The sequence below is a fragment of the Cuculus canorus genome, chromosome 2, assembly GCF_017976375.1.
Source record: "Cuculus canorus isolate bCucCan1 chromosome 2, bCucCan1.pri, whole genome shotgun sequence".
In the NCBI taxonomy this organism is placed as follows: domain Eukaryota; kingdom Metazoa; phylum Chordata; class Aves; order Cuculiformes; family Cuculidae; genus Cuculus; species Cuculus canorus.
The window spans coordinates 160677322-160698203 of NC_071402.1; the positions used below are offsets into that span (position 1 = coordinate 160677322).

The window sequence follows — 20882 nt, forward strand, 5'->3', positions numbered from 1 at the left end:
CTGGAGCTCCTTTCAGTCCTGGAAGCTGCTCTAAGGTCTCCCTGCAGCCTTCTCGCCTCCTGACCAACCCCAACTCTCTCAGCCTGTCCTCATAGCAGAGTTACACCCATTTGACTCATCGTAATTTGATTTATTTAAGCTATCGAACGGCATTTCTACATCTATTCCTTTTAAGCGACGGGACACAGGGCTTTGTGCCGAGTTTACAAATATTTCACGAATATTTTAAGCCCTTCTCCATAATTCATCTCAAAAGCAGGTTGCCAGGGAGACTTCCACCTAGCAGAAGTTCTCCAAAACTCTCGAAGCTCCTTCAATACTTTGCGTTCGCTGTTTGACCGCTGACAAAGCACGGAGGAACGCAGAATAAAACCACAGAGCAGCCATTCACCAACACAAGCAGATGGGACGGAGCCTAATGAATAATACATGCTCCTTGTTGGGGGCTGATTTTCTGCGGGTAAGGACCACAATGTGATTATTCATGGTGCCACGACTCCTTTTTTTGCCTTGACCAAGCTGATAGGTTAGCGGGAAGAAGTTGATAAAATGAAGAGACACGTACACCGACGGGGTAATTGTGCATGTGTGGAAACAGATTCAGGAGGTGGCAGGCGGTTTGGAGAAGAATGAAGCGCAAGTGACCCGAAACAAAGGCTTAGGAAAGAACTACGGCTACACTGAACTCTTTATATTCTTTGGAATTCCTGCTTTGCTCTCTTCGAGGTACCCTGGTCCCAGAAGAAAAAAAGCCTTTACGAGCATCCCCAGCAGAGCAGAATCACCGAATCAGAATCACAGGATCATAAAATCATGGAATTGGAATGATAGAACAGTTTGGGTTGGAAGGGATGTTAAAGATCATCCAGTTCCAACTCCATGCCATGGGCAGGGACATCTCCCACTGGATCAGGGGGATCCAAGGCCCATCCAACGTGGCCTTCAACACCTCCAGGGATGGGGCAGCCACAGCTTCTCTGGGCAACCTGGGCCAGGGCCTCACCACCCTCATGGGGAAGAAATTCCTTCTTATGTCCAATCTAAATCTGCCCCTCTCCAGTTTATCCCCATTCCCCCTCGTCCCATCTCCACATTCCTTTGGGAACAGCCCCTCTCCAGCTTTCTTGGAGCCCCTTCAGGGACTGGAAGGCTGCTCTAAGGTCTCCATGGAGCCTTCTCCAGGCTGAACAACCCCAACTCTCTCAGCCTGTCCTCGGATGGGAGGTGCTCCAGCCCTCGCATCATCCTTGGAGACTCCTCTGGACCCATTCCAACAGCTCCATCTCCTTCTTATGTTGAGGGTTCCAGAAGTGGCCCCAATCCTCCAGCTGAGGTCTCCCCGGAGCGGAGCAGAGGGGCAGAATCCCCTCCGTCCCTGCTGGCCACGCTGCTCTGGATGCAGCCCAGGACACGGGTGGTTTCTGGGCTGGGAGCACACGTTGTGGCTCCTGTCGAGCTTCTCCTCAACCAGCAACCCAGCAACCAGAACATGAGGAAACCCCCGCCCGTCACTAATAGAATATATCCCCCAAAAGAAAGAAACCTAAAGAGAACCTTTCCAAACTACTTAGGTCCATTTCTTGGGCTGCCAATCAGCGTCAGAGGCAAACACGGCACTGAACTGGTTGTGGCTGTTGAGCAGTCGAGAAATTCTCGCTGACATTTGGCTCCAACGAAACGCCACCGCTTGTCAAACTCCATCAATGTGATTAGTGTCAAAGCGAGGGTGTAAATACTCCTCAATTTGCACAGTAGTGCTAATGGGAGAACCCCCAGAATTATGAACCAATAGCTTCAACAGCCCCAGAGCGATCGCCTGTTGACAATACGAGCAAGGGAGACAATAGAAATTAAACCCCCCCGGTTGCTCTCCGATAAAAATGAACTTTTGGGCTGCATCCAAAGCAGTCCAGAAAGGGGGAGCTCTGGGGGATGATGGGATGGAGAGCAGCGCTGAGGAGAAGGACTTGGGGCGCTGGGAAGGAGAAGCTCGACAGGAGCCACAACGTGTGCTCCCAGCCCAGAAACCAACCGTGTCCTGGGCTGCATCCAGAGCAGCGTGGCCAGCAGGGACAGAGGGGATTCTGATCCTCTGCTCTGCTCTGGTGAGACCCCACCCGGAGTCCTGGGTTCAGTTCTGGAATCCACAACATAAGACCAAAGCATAACATGACAGAGATGTTGTTCCTGCCTGTCAGTGGTTGCATTACGGATCGCTTTCTGAGTGTTCCTTCACCTTTCCAACCTTCAGAGATGTGATTTCTCTCCAGCCTACTGTAAAGACCATAGAATCACGGAATGCGTTAGGTTGGAAAGGACCTGAAAGCCCATCCAGTTCCAACCCCCTGCCATGGGCAGGGACATCTCCCACTGGATCAGGTGCCCAAGGTCCATCCAATGTGGCCCTCAACACCTCCAGGGATGGGGCAGCCACAGCTTCTCTGGGCAACCTGGGCCAGGATCTCACCACCCTCATTGTGAGGAAATTCCTCCTCATGTCCAGTCTAACTCTGCCCCTCTCCAGTTTATCCCCATTGCCCCTCGTCCCATCCCCACACGCCTTTGGGAACAACCCCTCTCCAGATTTCTTGGAGCCCCTTCAGGTTCTGGAAGGTCACTCTAAGGTCTCCTGGGAGCCTTCTCTTCTCCAGGCTGAACAACCCCAACTCTCTCAGCCTGTCCTCGGATGGGAGGTGCTCCAGCCCTCGCATCATCCTTGGAGCCTCCTCTGGACCCGTTCCAACAGCTCCATCTCCTTCTTCTGTTGAGGATTCCAGAACTGGCCCCAATCCTCCAGCTGAGGTCTCCCCGGAGAGGAGCAGAGGGGCAGAATCCCCTCCGTCCCTGCTGGCCACGCTGCTCTGGATGCAGCCCTTATGGTAAAGGACAGATTGTGGATAGAGAAGAAGACGGCTTCAACACTACCAGAGGGAATAACTATGAATTCTTGCTGAAGAAGAACGACCTGCACAAAGGTGAGAATCCCCTGAAGCTGTTCTTTCTGCAGCTGTGAGCACACAGGGATCTTCACCGTGACTGACATAAGATCAGTACCCCATACTTACCGCCTCTTTCTCTCTGTCCATAATAGTTTCCAGCTCCTCGAAATGGCGAAGTTTTATCTCCAGCTTCTTCATCTGCGTTTCCACCAGAAGAGCAACCAGGGACTTGATCTTTCTTTCTTCCACCGCCGCAAGGTGCTGAGGAGAAAACAAAGGACTTGATTTTAAATGCATTTCACAAGATGGAATCATAGAATCCTTAGGTTGGAAAAGACCTTTGAGATCATCAACTCCAACCATATCATATCATAGAACAGTTTGGGTTGAAGGGACCTTAAAGATCATCCAGTTCCAACCCCCTGCCATGGGCAGGGACACCTCCCACTGGATCAGGTGCCCAAGGCCCATCCAACGTGGCCTTCAACACCTCCAGGGATGGGGCAGCCACAGCTTCTCTGGGCGACCTTTTCCGGTGTCTCACCATCCTCATGGTGAAGAAATTCCTCCTTATGTCCAGTCTAACTCTGCCCCTCTCCAGTTTATCCCCATTGCCCCTCGTCCCATCCCCACACGCCTTTGGGAACAGCCCCTCTCCACCCTTCTTGGAGCCCCTTCAGGTTCTGGAAGGTCACTCTAAGGTCTCCTGGGAGTCTTCTCTTCTCCAGGCTGAACAACCCCAACTCTCTCAGCCTGTCCTCGCATGGGAGGTGCTCCACCCTCGGATCACCCTTGGAGCCTCCTCTGGACCCATTCCAACAGCTTATATTCAGACCCAGAAGCCGTTGGAAGATTATTAAGCTTTTCATCAAAGAAATAGGTGTCAAGATTTAATAGATGAGGAACTGTAGATGCTCCGGGCTTCAAACAGCGCAGCTTTGCCTCGAAGCAACCGCGAGCGCTTCCAGCAGGAATGCAAATGAGAGAGCAGCACCACGAGGTTGCACCGAGTCAACTTTAGGTCATCCAAAAAGCTTTCAACCAAGACACACAGAGGAGGCTTTTACCTGGAACGCCCCACAAACCCACTGAGATGCCTCCTGGGTCTCTTCACCGTTCAAATACGTGAAGGCAAGAAGCTTTCTAGTTCAGCTTATTCCCACCGCATGCAGCACCAAAGCACGAAAGCATAAGCTTTCTCAGCAGATCCACCTCGGGCAAAGGAGAGCTCGCAGAGAAACGTCTGAATACACAAATATTGGAAGAAACCACTGAAAAAAAAAACCCCAAACCCCTCCGGTTGCTTTTTATAACCAGGTCACATCGTATCCCTGTGCAGATAAAAGCTGAAGGCAAAGCTGCATTTCAACCGCAAAAGCAAAGAGCAGAAAAAGAAGCAAAGAGATTCTTCGCAAGGTTTTAGCTTGAACCCATCTGCATATGCCCACACATAAATTATCCAGGATAAATCTATATGTGTGCGGTGTACGTGATGTATGAGACAACCCAGAGAAGCCATTCGCGTTTTCCAAGTGGGAAAAGCGCGGTAAGGCTGCCTTCTCCCAGCTTTTGTTCAAAGGCTGCTGTTCACCATGAAAAAAGACTCTCCAAACATCCATCACGTGTCCTGCTTGGAAGGTTCCGCATTAACAGTCAAAGGATGTTTCCCAACGGCGGTGTCGCGTAAAGGTTTACCGACAGAAGATCGCAGAATGATGGACGTGGATTTCTCTAAAGGCTTTGCCAAAGTCCCCCACAACATCCTTATCGCTAAACTGGAGAGATGTGGATTTGATGGGTGGACGGTACGGTGGATAAGAAACTGGTTGGAGGGTCGTATTCTGAGAGTGGTGGTCGATGGCTCAAAATCAAGATGGGGATCCATGAAAAGTGGTGTCCCTCAGGGGTCCGTACGGGGACCGGAGCTGTTTAACATCATCAATGATACTGACAGTGAGATCGAAGGCACCTTCAGCAAGTTTGGAGATGAGCGGAGCAGGTGCCACAGTGGAAGGACGGGATGTCATCCAGAGGGACCTGGACAGGCTGGAGAAGTGGCGCTGGGAGAACCTCATGAGGTTCAACAAGGCCAAGGGTAAGGTCCTACCCTTGGGTTGGGGCAATCCCCGGGTTCAGTACACGATGGGGGATGATGGGATTGAGAGCAGCGCTGAGGAGAAGGACTTGGGGCGCTGGGGAGGAGAAGCTCCACAGGAGCCACAACGTGTGCTCCCAGCCCAGAAACCACCCGTGTCCTGGGCTGCATCCAGAGCAGCGTGGCCAGCAGGGACGGAGGGGATTCTGCCCCTCTGCTCCTCTCTGGGGAGACCTCATCTGGAGGATCATGTCCAGTTCTGGAATCCTCAACAGAAGAAGGAGATGGAGCTGTTGGAACGGGTCCAGAGGAGGCTCCAAGGATGATGCGAGGGCTGGAGCACCTTCCATCCGAGGACAGGCTGAGAGAGTTGGGGTTGTTCAGTCTGGAGAAGAGTAGGCTCCCAGGAGACCTCAGAGTGACCTTCCAGTCCCTGAAGGGGCTCCAAGAAAGCTGGAGAGGGGCTGTTCCCAAAGGCGTGTGGGGATGGGACGAGGGGCAATGGGGATAAACGGGAGAGGGGCAGAGTTAGACTGGACATAAGGAGGAATTCCCTCACAATGAGAGTGGTGAGGCCCTGGCACAGGTTGCCCAGAGAAGCTGTGGCTGCCCCATCCCTGGAGGTGTTGAAAGCCACGTTGGATGGGCCTTGGGCACCTGATCCAGTGGGAGGTGTCCGTGCTCATGGCAGAGGGTGGAACCGGATGAAGTTTAAGGTCTCTTCCAACCCAAACTGTTCTATGATTCTGTGAATGATTTGGAAGGGATCTCAAAGCTCATCCAGTTCCAACCCCCTGCCATGAGCAGGGACACCTCCCACTGGATCAGGCTGGGACACCTCCCACTGGATCCCAGCTGGGTTGGTTTCTGAGATGGAAAACACGAGGGCTGAGGGGAAGAAGGAAAAAGAAATTGGATCTCATCCAGTTCAAGTTGCAAACAGAGACTGATATTTAGCAAGCTGTGCCCTAAACTCCGGGACAAACACTGAGCTGGAGAAAGGAAGCGTTAGAAAACTCTCTGGTAGTCCTAATTATAAACAGAATGTCTTTAAAACGTGTGATGCTGTTTCCATCACCAATATGTTGTGTGGTTTGACAGCACAGAACCATAGAATGGATGAGGTTGGAAGGGACCTCAAAGCCCATCCAGGTCCACCCCTGCCATGGGCAGGGACACCTCCCACTGCATCAAGTTTGCTCAAAGCCCCATCCAACGTGGCCTTCAACACCTCCAGGGATGGGGCAGCCACCACTTCTCTGGGCAACCTGTGCTGATGCCTCACCACCCTCAGAGGAGAACATTTCTTCCTAAGATCTCACCTCAATCTCCCCTCTTCCAGTTTCAAAACATTCCCCTGGTCCTCTCCCTGCACTCCCTGGAGCCTCTCACAACCCTGGAAGCTGCTCTAAGGTCTTCTCAGAGCCTTCTCTTCTCCAGGCTGAACAACCCCAACTCTCTCAGTCTGTCCTCCCATGGGAGGTGCTCCAGCCCTTGGATCATCTTCATGCTCTCTCCTGTGGATGTGTTCCAACAGTTCTATGTCCTTCCTGTGCTGACGACTCCATCCACCCCTGGTAGTCCACCAGCAATGAAAGGAGTCTTCAGTAAATCTGGAGAGCGCTCATTCAAGGCTCTCATTAGGGTTAATTTTACATCAGTTGGAGCGAAGCCAAGTGATCATAGAATCATTTGGTTGGAAAAGACCTTAGAGATCATTAGCTCCAACTGTCCTTGTCCACTACTAAACCAGATGCCCAAGAACCTCATCTCCGCGCCTTTTAAAGACCTTCAGGAATGGGGACTCCATCCCCCACCCAGGGCAGCCTCTGCCAGTCTTTGATAACCCTTTCCATGAGGAAGTTCTTCCTAATGTCCAATCTCAACGTCCCCTGATAGCTTGAGGCCATTTCCTCTTGTGTCTTATCACTTATCGCTTGGGAGATGAGACCACCACCCACCTCACTATAACATTTCAGGTGGTTGTAGAGAGCAATAAGGTCTCCCCTCAGCCTCCTCTTCTCCAGGCTAAACAACCCCAGGTCCCTCAACTGCTCCTCGTAAGACGTTCTCCAGCTCCTTCACCACCTTCGTTGCTCTTCTCTGGACGCGCTCCAGGACCTCAATGTCTCTCTTACAGTAAGGAGCCCTGTTTCTTCCTACAAGTCACCACAACGCTTCTCTGCTATAAAATCATACGGAAAACAACTTCGTAGCAGCTTTTGACGCGCCCAGTTTGAGCTTATTATGAAGAACAAATTACTCTCCCAGACAAGACACAGATCGCTGAAGGCCTTCATATTGTCTGGGGTTTTGAGCATAAATGGAAAGAGAAATCCCCGCTGAACTTGAATTCTACAGCGAAGTGTGAATATCCTAATTACAATATATTCTTTCCTGTAATAGAAAGCGAAAATTCATCTAGAAGAGCATTATCATAATGAAAACTGCCATTAGTCAAATCTCTGCTCCCTCCAGCGCTCGTTATCATCAGCGGAGGAAAAGTAGGAGATCATCTTTATCTGGAGCATGGAGCCTTCCATAAAATAGAGGTGAAATTTCAGGTCTCCTTATAGATGCGCGGGGTTTTTTTTTCAACTTAGAATCATAGACCATAGAACCATAGAATAGTTTGGAACGAGTCCCTGCCCATGGCAGGGGTGTGAGAACCGGGTGACCTTTGAGGTCCCTTCCAACTCAAACTATTCTATGATTCTATAGACGTTGGGACAACAAATCCAAAGTTCTAAGAGTGAAAGATCAGACTGGAAAAGTAGGACACACGCAACACCCCGTTATGTCCACTACTACGTCTTGAAATCCATCGGGAAATCAACACCATCCATGTTTTTTTGGGGTCTCTAAAGGAGGCGATGCAGAACTTAGCACCGAACACAAAAGCAATTAAGAAACCCAAACGAGAATTTGAATCGAAAGAAATAAATACGTCGACGAGAAAATGGATTTGTAAAAAGTTATCTTGAACGAAGCAAAGCGTTCCGGTTCCTCCGAGAAGAAAACGCGAGACAGAATGCGACGAGTAATTATACGGTAAAGAAAAAGCTATTAGCTAGGACACTGATTCAAAGCACAGCTCATTAAGAGCCGGCGGACAAAACAAACAGAAGTTTAATGATAGGAAGACAAGACCGTGCTGTTCACGGCCACGTGGTGGCCCTTAACAAGAGGGTCATCAAGTTGTCTCTAAAGAACTGCCAGGGTGGAATTGAACATTGCGATGGTTTTACAGAGCCTCAGCACCAAAAGCCGGTGTGAAGACCACGGCACGGTAGAAAAAGCCAACTGAAGGGGTTGACCACCTAAACCTACATCCTCAGCATTGCAGCCAGAGCCAGAGCGGCAAAAAGTCCTTCCAAACCAACGATAAATATGTTTTGAGGCTATTTCTGAGGGACCTTCATCGACTTCATAATCAGAAGAGTAACTGCCTAAATTAAAGCTGTGCGCTACGTCACTTTGGAGCTTAAGCAGAAGAAACTGAAAGGGGCACTTATGCTCCATCAAGGTCGTAGAGACGAGAACGCGCAACCACACAGATGTGGAACAAAGGACAGTTTTAAGAAGAGCTCTGGTGAGAACTGTAAACGCGGCCAACGGACGTTGGTGTGAAACAAACCTTTGCTTTGGTGGCAGCTGAGGCAAGGGCAGCAGCTGCAGCTGTAGCAACGTTTCCTTCCGAGATTTCGTGTTCCACTTTCTTCTTCCCAGCCTCGTTTTCTTTGTCTTTGCTCGCATCAACGTTCTCCTTGTTCTCTTCTGCCTCCTTTTCTTCTGAAAGAGATTTACGCCGAGCCTGTTACGTGTGCTCACGCTTTGTTAGCAGCATCGCGCCAGGACAGGAACTGCCTTACGCACGTCGCTATTGGTCAAAGAAATCCATTCAACCACACATTCCTACATGATGGAACAGTCACTCATCCAAACCCCGACAGGAGAACAATTCTAGTGGAAAATGATCTGTTCCAACACCCACAGCAACTCTAAATGCCTTTCGTTTCCATCCTATCCATCCCTGCCCCATCCCTGGAGGTGTTGAAGGCCACGTTGGATGGGTTTTGGGCAGCCTCATCCAGTGGGAGGTGTCCCTGCCCATGGCAGGGGGTTGGAACTGGATGATCTTTGAGATCCCTTCCAACCCCAACTATTCTATGATTCGATCCACTCATCTTCTGCCACCAGAATAAATTATTTGAATCATAGAAACGTTTAGTTGGAAAAGACCTTTGAGATCATCAAGTCCAACTGTCCCTCTTCATTACGAAACCAGATTCCCGAGCATCTCATCCACCTGTCCTTAAAAACCCTCCAGGGATGGGGACTCCACCACTGGAGAGCCTCTGCCACGGCCTGAGAACCCCTTCAGATAAGGAAGTTTTCCTGCTGTGGTGCAGCTTGAGGCCAGTTCCTCTTGTCCTTTCGTCTGTCACTTGGGAGAAGAGACCAGAACCCATCTCATCACAACCACCTTTCAGGCAGTTGGAGACAGCGATGAGGTCTCCTCTCAGCCTCCTCTTCTCCAGGCTAAACAACCCCAGGTCCCTCAGCTGCTCCTCATAACCCTTGTTCTCCAGACCCTTCACCAGCTTTGTTTTTCTTCTCTGGATGCTCTCCAGCCCCTCAAGGTCTTTCTTGGAGTGAGGGACCCAAAACTGAACCCAGGATTCGAGGTGTGGCCTCACCAGCACCGAGTCCAGGGAGACAATCCCTTCCCTGCTCCTGTGGCCACCCCAGGGCTGATCCAAGCCAGGATGCTGGTGGCCTTCTTGGCCACCTGGGCCACTGCTGGCTCCTGGTCAGCTCCTGTCAACCAACCCACCCAGGTCCTTCTCCTCCAGGCAGCTTTCCAGCCGCTCTTCCCAAGCCTGGAGCTGCACGGGGTTGGTGTGTCCCAAGTGCAGGACTCGGCACTTGGCTTGGTTGAACCTCAAATTGTTGACCTCAGCTGCTTTTCCAAACCAATCCCATCATCCCATCAAAGCCAAACGCTTCGTGTTCTACCTGGTGCCAAAATCCTGAAGGTAAGGTCCAAGAAAAAAACAAGATATCCATGTGTTCGGAGGGGAAACGCGTTAAAAATAAAGAATAATGCCTTACACAGAAGAAAAACAGCCCCCAGACTTTGTGAAAGCAAAGGCTTTGCATCGCTTCGCCGGGAAACTGAGCCAAGGAATGAAGTTATAAGGGCAGAAAGGAGCAGTTTTATTTCTTTGCATCAAAAGTGATCAAATGGTGCGCAACGTCGGCAAAAGAAAATAATTTCTACGACCTACGCGCGCTCGGCAATTTCTTCGCCCCATCGCTACACGCGGCAAAAGAAAAGCTCAACCCAAGTCTGAAATGAGTTCAAGATAGACTTTAGCGCCGAAGCTTTGCAGGGGAAATTAAATCAGAATATTTGCTACTGAACCATGGAGCAGCCTGACGTGCGAGAGGAAAGATTTCTGTCACAGTTGAGTTTATGGCCTATTCCACCCACTTGAGGAGAAGGTTATTAAAGCTGAAGCAGCTTGAGGAACAGCTGGGAACCACTTACCTGGTTTGGGGTCCACAGTCGCCTCGCTTTCTTGCTCTTTTTCTGGATTTCTCTCGTTTTCTCCTTCTTGGACTTTATCGCCTTCCTCAATTTCACCCTCCGCTTTGTTTTCAACCTAAATGGGATGAAAGATTGGTTGAAGGGTGAGAGCGATCGAAGACAATCAGTGTTAATTTGGTTTATGGCTTTCAAATGAATTCCCTGTCATAAAAGAAGATTAAATGTAAAGGCTGACTGCTACTAAGGGCCATTTCGGCGATCGTAACGACAAACTGAATAAACAAAGGAACTGCTACAGTGGACAGAAGTCTATGGGATTCAGTAACCCAAAGTCAACCTCGGTTTGATGACACCAACTGAGCAGAGCAGGTGCCACAGTGGAAGGACAGGATGTCATCCAGAGGGACCTGGACAGGCTGGAGAAGCGGGGCTGGAGAACCTCATGAGGTTCAACCAGGCCAAGGGCAAGGTCCTACCCCTGGGTTGGGGCAATCTCCGGTTTCACTACAGGCTGACGGATGATGGGATGGAGAGCAGCGCTGAGGAGAAGGACTTGGGGCGCTGGGGAGGAGAAGCTCAACAGGAGCCACAACGTGCGCTCCCAGCCCAGAAACCACCCGTGTCCTGGGCTGCATCCAGAGCAGCATGGCCAGCAGGGACGGAGGGGATTCTGACCCTCTGCTCCTCTCCGGGGAGACCTCAGGTGGAGGATTGGGTCCAGTTCTGGAATCCTCACCAGAAGAAGGAGATGGAGCTGTTGGAACGGGTCCAGAGGAGGTTCCAAGGATGATGCGAGGGCTGGAGCACCTCCCATCCGAGGACAGGCTGAGAGAGTTGGGGTTGTTCGGCCTGGAGATAAGAAGGCTCCGAGGAGACCTTAGAGTGACCTTCCAGTACCTTCAGGGGCTCCAAGAAAGTTGCGGAGGGGCTGTTCCCAAAGGCTTGGAGTGATAGGCCGGGGGGGGAATGGGTATAAACTGGAGAGGGGCAAATTTAGACTGGAAGGAGGAGGAATTCCTTCCCCATGAGGGTGGGGAGGCCCTGGAACGGGTTGCCCAGAGAAGTGGTGGCTGCCCCATCCCTGGAGGTGTTGAAGGCCACGTGGGATGGGGCATGGAGCCCCTGATCCAGTGGGAGGTGTCCCTGCCCATGGCAGGGGTTGGAACTGGATGGGCTTTGAGGTCCCTTCCAACTCAAATGATTCTATAATCCTATGATTCATCTAAAGGTATGAGAGATCCCGACCTACAACGACAGATAAGAACAAGTTTTGCCCACCCAATATTGCCTATTCCAGGTCTTCGTGTTTAAGTATTTTCCAGCGTTTGCCACGTTCCTAATTCACACAGCATTCACTTCTCCCCACAGCTCCAAACTCTGCAGAACTCATGGTCCCAAAACCACCTGCGGCAACACAGAGACTGAAGACCATTCCCAATGGATGCGCTCACCGACCCCCGCGGTGCCGACTGCCGTTCTTACACCACATCGTAACTCAGCTTCATAGATGTCAAAAGGACCGTTTCAGAACCAAGCTCACCTTCTCAGACTGCTGCCCATCTGTCTCTGTTTCCATTTTTTCTTCTTCAACTCCATCTGAGAAAACAAAATTGCCACAATGTCAATTTATCCCCCGCAACATTTACTTCATGGAATTACAAAATCGTTTGGGTTGGAAGGGACCTCAAAGCCAATCCGCTTCTCACCTCCTGCCATGGGCAGGGATACCTCCCCCTAGATCAAGTTGCTCTCAGCCCCATCCAACCTGGCCTTCAACATCTCCAGGGATGGAATCTGAGAGTTCTGGTTGATGGGAAGTGAGAATTATGGAACCATGGAATGGTTTGAGTCGGAAGGGACCTCAAAGCCCATCCAGTTCCACCCTCTGCCATGGGCAGGGACACCTCCCACTGGATCAAGGGCTCCAAGGCCCATCCAAGGTGGCCCTCAGCACCTCCAGGGATGGGGCAGCCACAGCTTCTCTGGATCAGGAGATTTAAAGAAAGCCACACCACTAAACTCCTGGAAGGTTAAGAGCTTATTACACTAAGACTACTTTAAAAAATCTAGTTTACGTGCAGTTATCAAAGTACCCGGTTCTTCTTTTCAATACAACAAAGAGGACAAACCATTCTCGGTGCTCTGCTGAAAAACTCAGTTTACCCACGTAGGGAGAAACCACCAAATCTATCAACCAGGCCAAGTTCAACCAGGCCAAGGGCAAGGTCCTACCCCTGGGTCGGGGCAATCCCCGGGTTCAGTCCAGACTGAGGGATGATGGGATTGAGAGCAGCGCTGAGGAGAAGGACTTGGGGTGCTGGGGAGGAGAAGCTCAACAGGAGCCACAACGTGCGCTCCCAGCCCAGAAACCACCCGTGTCCTGGGCTGCATCCAGAGCAGCGTGGCCAGCAGGGACGGAGGGGATTCTGCCCCTCTGCTCCACTCTGGGGAGACCTCAGCTGGAGGATTGGGGCCAGTTCTGGAATCCTCAACAGAAGGAGGAGATGGAGCTGTTGGAACGGGTCCAGAGGAGGCTCCAAGGATGATGCGAGGGATGGAGCACCTCCCATCCGAGGACAGGCTGAGAGAGTTGGGGTTGTTCAGCCTGGAGAAGAGAAGGCTCCGAGGAGACCTCAGAGCAGCTTCCAGTGCTGAAAGAGGCTCCAGGAAAGCTGTGGAGGGACTTGTTTCCCGGGGCCTGAAGTGACAGGATGTGGTGGAATGGCCTTAAATTGAAGGGGGAAGACTTAGATTGGACATTAAGAAGAAATTCTTCAAGATGAGGGTGGGGAGGCCCTGGCTCAGGTTGCCCAGAGCAGTGGTGGCTGCCCCATCCCTGGAGGTGTTGAAGGCCACGTTGGATGGGGCGTGGAGCCCCTGATCCAGTGGGAGGTGGAACTGGATGGGCTTCGAGGTCTCTTCCAACCCAACCCAGTCTATGATTCTATGAATTTTCCCTCCGTAAAGCGCAGCTCGAGGCAGAGTTTGGCAATCTTCACCTCATACAGTAATTCCCACTGTTAAGCTGCGGTATTATAAAGTCTTTTTCCCAATACGGCCAATTTGATCCTGTAGATGGTTGTCAGTCCCGTGATTAACCTCAATTACGGCGCTGCCAGCCTTGTAATTCCTCCTTAGCACAAGATCCCCTGAGCTGCTTTCAACCAGAGCTCTATTCAGAGGCATTGTCATGCGCTGCAGGTCACCTGAAGATTTCATTTCCATTCCGCAGGTGCTGCGAAGACCAGAATTCTCCAAAGCAGCCTTCAGAATAATTATTCAAAGCCAGAGCAACAGAAAGCAGTAGGAAATGTGCTAAAGAACCGACGCTGCTCTTAAACACTAGGGATCCTTTGTTATTTTTGGCCCAGTCCTCCTCCTCCGCACTGCTTTGATGGGAAATCCTGCGCGGGGAAACCTCATTTCACGCCCCTTGGACCTGCTGCTCTGCATAAACACGACCTCCATCTGGTTCTGCAGTCCTATACGGCTCTTTTGGGCAACTCGGTCCAGTGGGAGGTGTCCCTGCCCATGTCCATCTGGTTCTGCAGTCCTATACGGCTCTTTTGGGCAACTCGGTCCAGTGGGAGGTGTCCCTGCCCATGTCCACCTGGTTCTGCAGTCCTATACGGCTCTTTTGGGCAACTCGGTCCAGTGGGAGGTGTCCCTGCCCATGTCCATCTGGTTCTGCAGTCCTACACGGCTCTTTTGGGCAACTCGGTCCAGCGGGAGGTGTCCCTGCCCATGGTTGGAGGTTGGAATTAGATGAACTTTAAGGTCTTTTCCAACTCAAACCATTCCATGATTCTTTCTGCTGCTCCTCCAAAGACGTTTCTCCTATGAACGCTCTGAAATTGTATCCAAGCCCCCAGAAGTACACTCAGATGTTTGACTCTGAACCCAACAATGAAGCTTAAACCAAAGAAACTGCCCCAAAAGGTGAAGCTCTATAGTAGATGTGTGACGGATCCAGTGGGAGGGGTTGGAATTGATGATCTTTGAGGTTCCTTCCAACCCAAACCACTCCAGGATTCTATCATTCTCTGTGTAACACGTCAGTTCTGGTGTCCTCAACACAGCAAAGACATGGATCTGTTGGAGCAAGTCCACAGGAGGCCATGAAGATGATTCAAGGGTTGGAGCACCTCCCGTACGAGGACAGGCTGAGAGAGTTGGGGTTGTTCAGCCTGGAGAAGAGAAGGCTCTGAGGAGACCTTAGAGCAGCTTCCAGGATGGAAAGGGGCACCAGGAAAGCTGGGGAGGGGCTCTGGATCAGGGAGTGCAGGGATAGGATGAGGGGAAGGGTTTGAAGCTGAAAGAGGGGAAATTGAGATGAGATCTTAAGAAGAAATGTTTTGCCGAGAGGGTGGGGAGGCCCTGGCCCAGGTTGCCCAGAGCAATGGTAGCTGCCCCATCCCTGGAAGTGTTGGAGGCCACGTTGGATGGGGCTTGGAGCCCCTGATCCAATGGGAGGTGTCCCTGCTTATGGCAGGCGTTGGAACTGGATGGGCTTTGAGGTCCCTTCCAACCCAAACCATTCTATGTTCCCGGACAGTGCTCCCACTCAGACTCAGATCATTCATCCTCTCGCTTCTTCCTCAGTGGTAATGATATCAGTACTTGCGGATTGGTAGGGAAGAGAAGATCGATGACATGATCCAAGCTAAGCCCAACCATTTTCTTCACCTTCTCACTGAAGGCAACTGCACAGCGGTTCTTCACCAGCTGAGCTGCAGCTGCCTAGCGTGGAGCTCAGCAGGGTATGAACCACCTCTAAGCGCAGGAGGTGGTTGTTGCGTTGGATATAAAGCCAAAAAAGCACAGAAATGACCAGCTAAACGCTCAAAGTTTCCTCTGCATCCAAGATACGGCCACGGAAACATCCAAACCAGAGCAGAGGCTGAAGGAACACACCTCACGGGACAACCTGCCCAACTCTTGGTTTCTTAGAAACCATGCTTCCCACACTGCTCTAAAAAAGGAAGGCTGGAGTTCCACCTTCAATGCTAATCCTGATGGAGAGAAGAGCTTTGGGTGAGCTCTTCCTTCTCCCCGGTGGCTTCAGGTGTTACTGGAGATGCTTTAAGACGTGCAGCGCTCTCCATGAAACCACCAGTCACGTTATCTGGGCAATAACAATTTCCTGGATTGCTCCAGGAGGTGAAGCCTCAGTCTTATACCATGACCTGAATCTTCAGAGGAGACACACACACACACACATAGAGCTTCTGCCAAGACTGGCTCCAAGCCAAGGCTCCCATACTGGAGTTGTGAAGCATTTCCATATGGAAAAGGAGAACCGTGCCAAGCACCAGCTCAGGAGGAGACCTCTATGGAGAGCAGGAGCTGCTCAGTCACTGCAGCCTCCAACCCCCAACAGGCCATCAAAAACTTCCACCTCATGTTCAACCAAAGAAGTCTTCCTCTCCCCAGAGGTCAAAGCAAAAGAGTAGAAGTCATCTGGGAAATGCTGATAAGAAGCAACGAGTATATTTGATAGTTGGACTTAATGAACTTGATGAACCGCTGACTGAGGACCTCTGCTCTGAGGACAGGCTGGGAGAGTTGGGCTTGTTCAGTCTGGAGAAGAGAAGGCTCTGAGGAGACCTCAGAGCAGCTTCCAGGGCTGAAAGGGGCTTCAGGAAAGCTGGAAAGGGGCTTTTTCCAAGGGCCTGGAGTGATAGGATGAGGAGGAATGGCTTTAAACTGGAAGGGGGAAGATTTAGATTGGACATTAGGAAGAAATTCTTCACAACAAGGCTGGTGAGGCCCTGGATCAGGTTGCCCAGAGAAGTGGTGGCTGCCCCATCCCTGGAGGTGTTCCAGGCCACGTTGGATGGGCGTTGGATCACCCTGATCCAGTGGGAGGTGTCCCTGCCCACGGCAAGGGGATGGAATTAGATGATCTTTAAGGTCCCTTCCAACCCAACCCATTCTACGATTCGCTCAACTTAAGAGGTCTTTCCCAACCTTAGTGCTTCCATGATTCTATTTACCGTGAATTCTTTGGACACTCGGCAGGTTCTCTCACTGCTGTGCGTCCAGACAGCGCCCGATGCCTCTTACAGACCTATATTTGGAACCTTAAACCTTGACCTTAACCACGGTCACCTTCAGAGTGCCCTACCACCAGGCGTGAAAAAACCTTAGCTTCAAGAGACGGCGATGTGCCTCCCGCTATCGCTCATTCTGTTTGGTTCTTGGCTGAGTAGACTGAGCTCTTCAAGCCCGTAACCTCTTAATTACTGTCTGCTTGGCACTCAAATAGCAATTACGGAGAGAACTGAAGAGCTCTGCCAAAACAGAGTCGGGCGCCCTCGCGTTACACGTTGCTTTTTGAGTAGCAACAGTTATTTCAGCTCCCTTCAGCATCTGCAGCAGAAGACAGAGTCCAGAGGAGATCATGGAGATGATATGAGGGCTGGAGCACCTCCCATAGGAGGACAGGATGGGAGAGTTGGGGTTCAGCTTGGAGAAGAGAAGGTTGCGAGGAGACCTTAGAGCAGCTTCCAGTATGGAAAGGGGATCCAGGAAAGCTGGGGAGGGGCTCTGGATCAGGGAGGGCAGGGATAGGACGAGGGGAGTGGTTTGAAACTGGAAGAGGGGAGATTGAGATGAGATCTTAGGAAGAAGAACTGAAAGTGGCCCTGGCCCAGGTTGCCCAGAGAAGCTGTGGCTGCCCCATCCCTGGAGGTGTTGAAGGCCACGCTGGATGGGCCTTGGGCACCTGATCCAGTGGGAGGTGTCCCTGCCCATGGCAGGGAGTTGGAACTGGATGGGCTTTGAGGTCCCTTCCAACCCAAACTATTCGATGATTCTACGTAACGCTGTTTTTTGTCTTCTGCAGACTGGGAACAGTTTTAGGCTGGAAGAGCGGAGACTGAGATGAGATCTTAGGAGGAAATGTTTGGGGAACCTTTGGTGAAGAAGTTTTTCCTAATGGCCAATCTCAACTTCCCCTAAAGCCATCTAAGGCCATTCCCTCTTGTCCTATCACTTGGGAGAGGAGCCCAACACCCACCTCACCACAGCCTCCTTTCCGGGAGCTGTAGAGAGCAATGAGGTCTCCCCTCAGCCTCCTCTTCTCCAGGCTAAACAACCCCAGGTCCCTCAGCTGCTCCTCACAACCCTTGTTCTCCAGACCCTTCCTCAGCTCCAGATGTTCTCCAGCCCCTCAAGGTCATTCTTGGAGTGAGGGACCCAAAACTGACCCCAGGATTCGAGGTGTGGCCTCACCAGCGCCGAGTCCAGGGGGACAATCCCTTCCCTGCTCCTGTGGCCACCCCAGGGCTGATCCAAGCCAGGATGCTGGTGGCCTTCTTGGCCACCTGGGCCACCGCTGGCTCATGTCCAGCTGCTATCAACCAACACCTCCAGACCTTTCTCCTCCAGACAGCTTTCCAGCCCCTCTTCCCCAAGTCTGCAGCACTGCGCGGGGTTTTGGTGTCCCTTGGAGTGCTCTACACCCTTTCTGCTCCCGGAGAGAATAAAGCTTTCTCTTTCATTTACGAGAAGGGACGACACTTTCAAACCAAGTTTGGAGCTCTGCTTCGAGGCTCGAAAAAGCTGTCTGACAAAATCTAATCTAGATTTTCCCTGTGACATTATTAGGTCACTAAATCCTAACTCAGAGATAAACCTTCGGAGAGGGCACATTCCCAACCTCCATAAATTGACTTACAGTGGCAGATCCTTCAGATTAGTAGGTTTATCAGAAAATAAGCTGAGAGGAAAACCTTTATCTTCCAAGCAGACCTTTTAGCGGGTTATCCTTTCAGATGGAAGGGACTTCCATAAAAGCTTTTGGAGAGAACTTTTGCTGTTAAAGGAAAACGTCGTCTCCATCTGTTTTGCTCCATGAGGATAATGGAAAATGAACACCCAACGGCAGGTTAATGTCTTCGGAAGCTTAGAGATGGATCAGAGCTTTGCACCAAGAGTTTTCCACTGGTGTGGCAGCACGCGTTGGAGTCTGTGATCTAAATGAGCTCCTTTTTTAATGCCTCCGGAAAATGAATTGTGTTAAGAGTTTGTGAGGACCTCATAAGGGTCAACCAGGCCAAGGGCAAGGTCCTACCCCTGGGTTGGGGCGATCCCCGGGTTCAGTCCAGGCTGAGGGATGATGGGATTGAAAGCAGCGCTGAGGAGAAGGACTTGGGGCGCTGGGGAGGAGAAGCTCGACAGGAGCCACAACGTGTGCTCCCAGCCCAGAAACCACCCGTGTCCTGGGCTGCATCCAGAGCAGCGTGGCCAGCAGGGACGGAGGGGATTCTGCCCCTCTGCTCCTCTCCGGGGAGACCTCAGCTGGAGGATTGCGGCCAGTTCTGGAATCCTCACCAGAAGAAGGAGATGGAGCTGTTGGAACAGGTCCAGAGGAGGAACTTATGGTGTCCTCCACCAATATAGAATCATGGAACGGTTTGGGTTGGAAGGGACCTCAAAGCCCATCCAGTTCCAAACCATCTGCTCTGGGCAGGGACACCTCCCACTGGATGAGGTGCTCCAAGCCCCATCCAACATGGCCTTCAACACCTCCAGGGATGGGGCAGCCACCACTGCTCTGGGCAACCTGGGCCAGGGCCTCCCCACCCTCACAGGAAAACATTTCTTCCTAATATCTGACCTAAACCTTCTCCTTCCAATTTAAAGCCATTCCTCCTTGTCTTATCACTCCATCTCTTTGGAAATAGCCCCTCCCCAGCTTTCCTGGAGCCCTTTTCATTACTGGAAGCTGCTCTAAGGTCTCCTCAGAGCCTTCTCTTCTCCAGGCTGAACAACCCCAACTTTCTCAGCCTCTCCTCGCATGGGAGGTGCTCCAGCCCTCGCATCATCTCTGTGGCCTCCTCTGGACCCGTTCCAACAGTTCCATCTCCTTTTTATGTTGGGGATTCCAGAACTGGACCCAGGACTACAGGTGGGGTCTCACCAGAGCAGAGGGTCAGAATCCCCTCCATCCCTGCTGGCCACGCTGCTCTGGATGCAGCCCAGGACACGGGTGGTTTCTGGGCTGGGAGCGCATGTTGTGGCTGCTGTCGAGCTTCTCCTCCCCAACACCCCAAGTCCTTCTCCTCAGGGTAAAATGCTCATCATTATCCTCTTATCTCAGAGACTTCTGCCATTAGTAGGAATGTTTTAAATTAATGCTTTGTAAGGGATTAACTTAATGAATGAGCCAAGAGTTACCACCAAGAGACGTGTCCTAAGCACTGCTCTTAAGCCTCTCACTTCTCTTAGAAGCTTCATCCACAACACAGTAACCGATGGCTTTCCCTTTAGGTTGTGTTTGTCTTTCCTCATATTGCTCTCCCTTCTCCACCAGTCAGAGAATCATGACATCATGGAATGGTTTAGGTTGAAGGAACCTCAAAACCCATCCAGTTCCATCCCCTGCCGTGGGCAGGGACACCTCCCACTGGATCAGGGTGATCCAAGCCCCATCCAACGTGGCCTTCAACAACTCCAAGGATGGGATGTGGGGGTTCTGGTTGATGACAAGTTAGAATCAAGGAATGCTTTTGGTTGGAAGGACCTCAAAGCCCATCCAGTTCCAACCTCAGCCATGGGCAGGGACACCTCCCACTGGATCAGGGGCTCCAAGCCCCATCCAACGTGGCCTTGAACACCTCCAAGGATGAGGCAGCCACCACATCTCTGAGCAAATCTGTAGACCATGGGAACAGCTGTGAAGCAACTGCTGCCACAGAGGACATTCCAAGGCAAACAGGACACTCCAGAAGGACAAACTCTCCCCACCGTTTAGAAATATTTCATAGAATCATGGAATAGTTTGGGTTGGAAGGGACCTCAAAGCCCAACGAGTTCCAACCCCCTGCCATCGTCAGGGACACCTCCCACTGGATCAGGTTGCTCCAAGCCCCATCCAATGTGGCCTTCAACACCTCCAGGGATGGGTTGACACCTCCAGGGATGGATTTGTCTCAAAGGAAAAATGACACAGCATCTCACAGTATCACAGAATGGGTTTGGTAGGAGGGGACTATGAAGATCATGCAATCCAAACCCCTGCAGTGAGCGGGGACATCTTCAATCACATCTGGTTGCTCGAAGCCCTGTCTAACCCAGCCTAGAATATTTCCAGAGGTGAAGCATCCACTACCTTCCTGGGCAACCTGTGCCAGGGTTTCACCAACCTCAATGTGAAAAGTTTCTCCTTAATATCCCATCTAAACTTGTCCTCTTTTAGTTTAAAACCATCACCCTTTGGTCCTGCTAAAAAGTACGTCTTCAAACAAGGGGATTCTGCCCCTCTGCTCCTCTCTGGTGAGACCCCACC

General features: G+C 51.3%; 1 protein-coding gene across 2 annotated transcripts in view; it reads right to left on the reverse strand.

The window, feature by feature from the left end:
• SMARCC1 (SWI/SNF related, matrix associated, actin dependent regulator of chromatin subfamily c member 1) overlaps positions 1-20882 on the reverse strand; it is a 97106-nt gene that overhangs the window by 19493 nt on the left and 56731 nt on the right. Inside the window, exons 22-25 of one of the 2 annotated variants that reach the window (XM_054057232.1) lie at positions 12129-12184; positions 10589-10703; positions 8672-8823; positions 3066-3200 (exon numbers count right to left, since the gene is read on the reverse strand). In XM_054057232.1, the coding sequence (XP_053913207.1) occupies positions 3066-3200; positions 8672-8823; positions 10589-10703; positions 12129-12184 (458 nt within the window). Of the gene's footprint in view, positions 1-3065; positions 3201-8671; positions 8827-10588; positions 10704-12128; positions 12185-20882 lie in introns of both variants that reach the window. The other variant, XM_054057231.1, reaches the window with a different exon arrangement.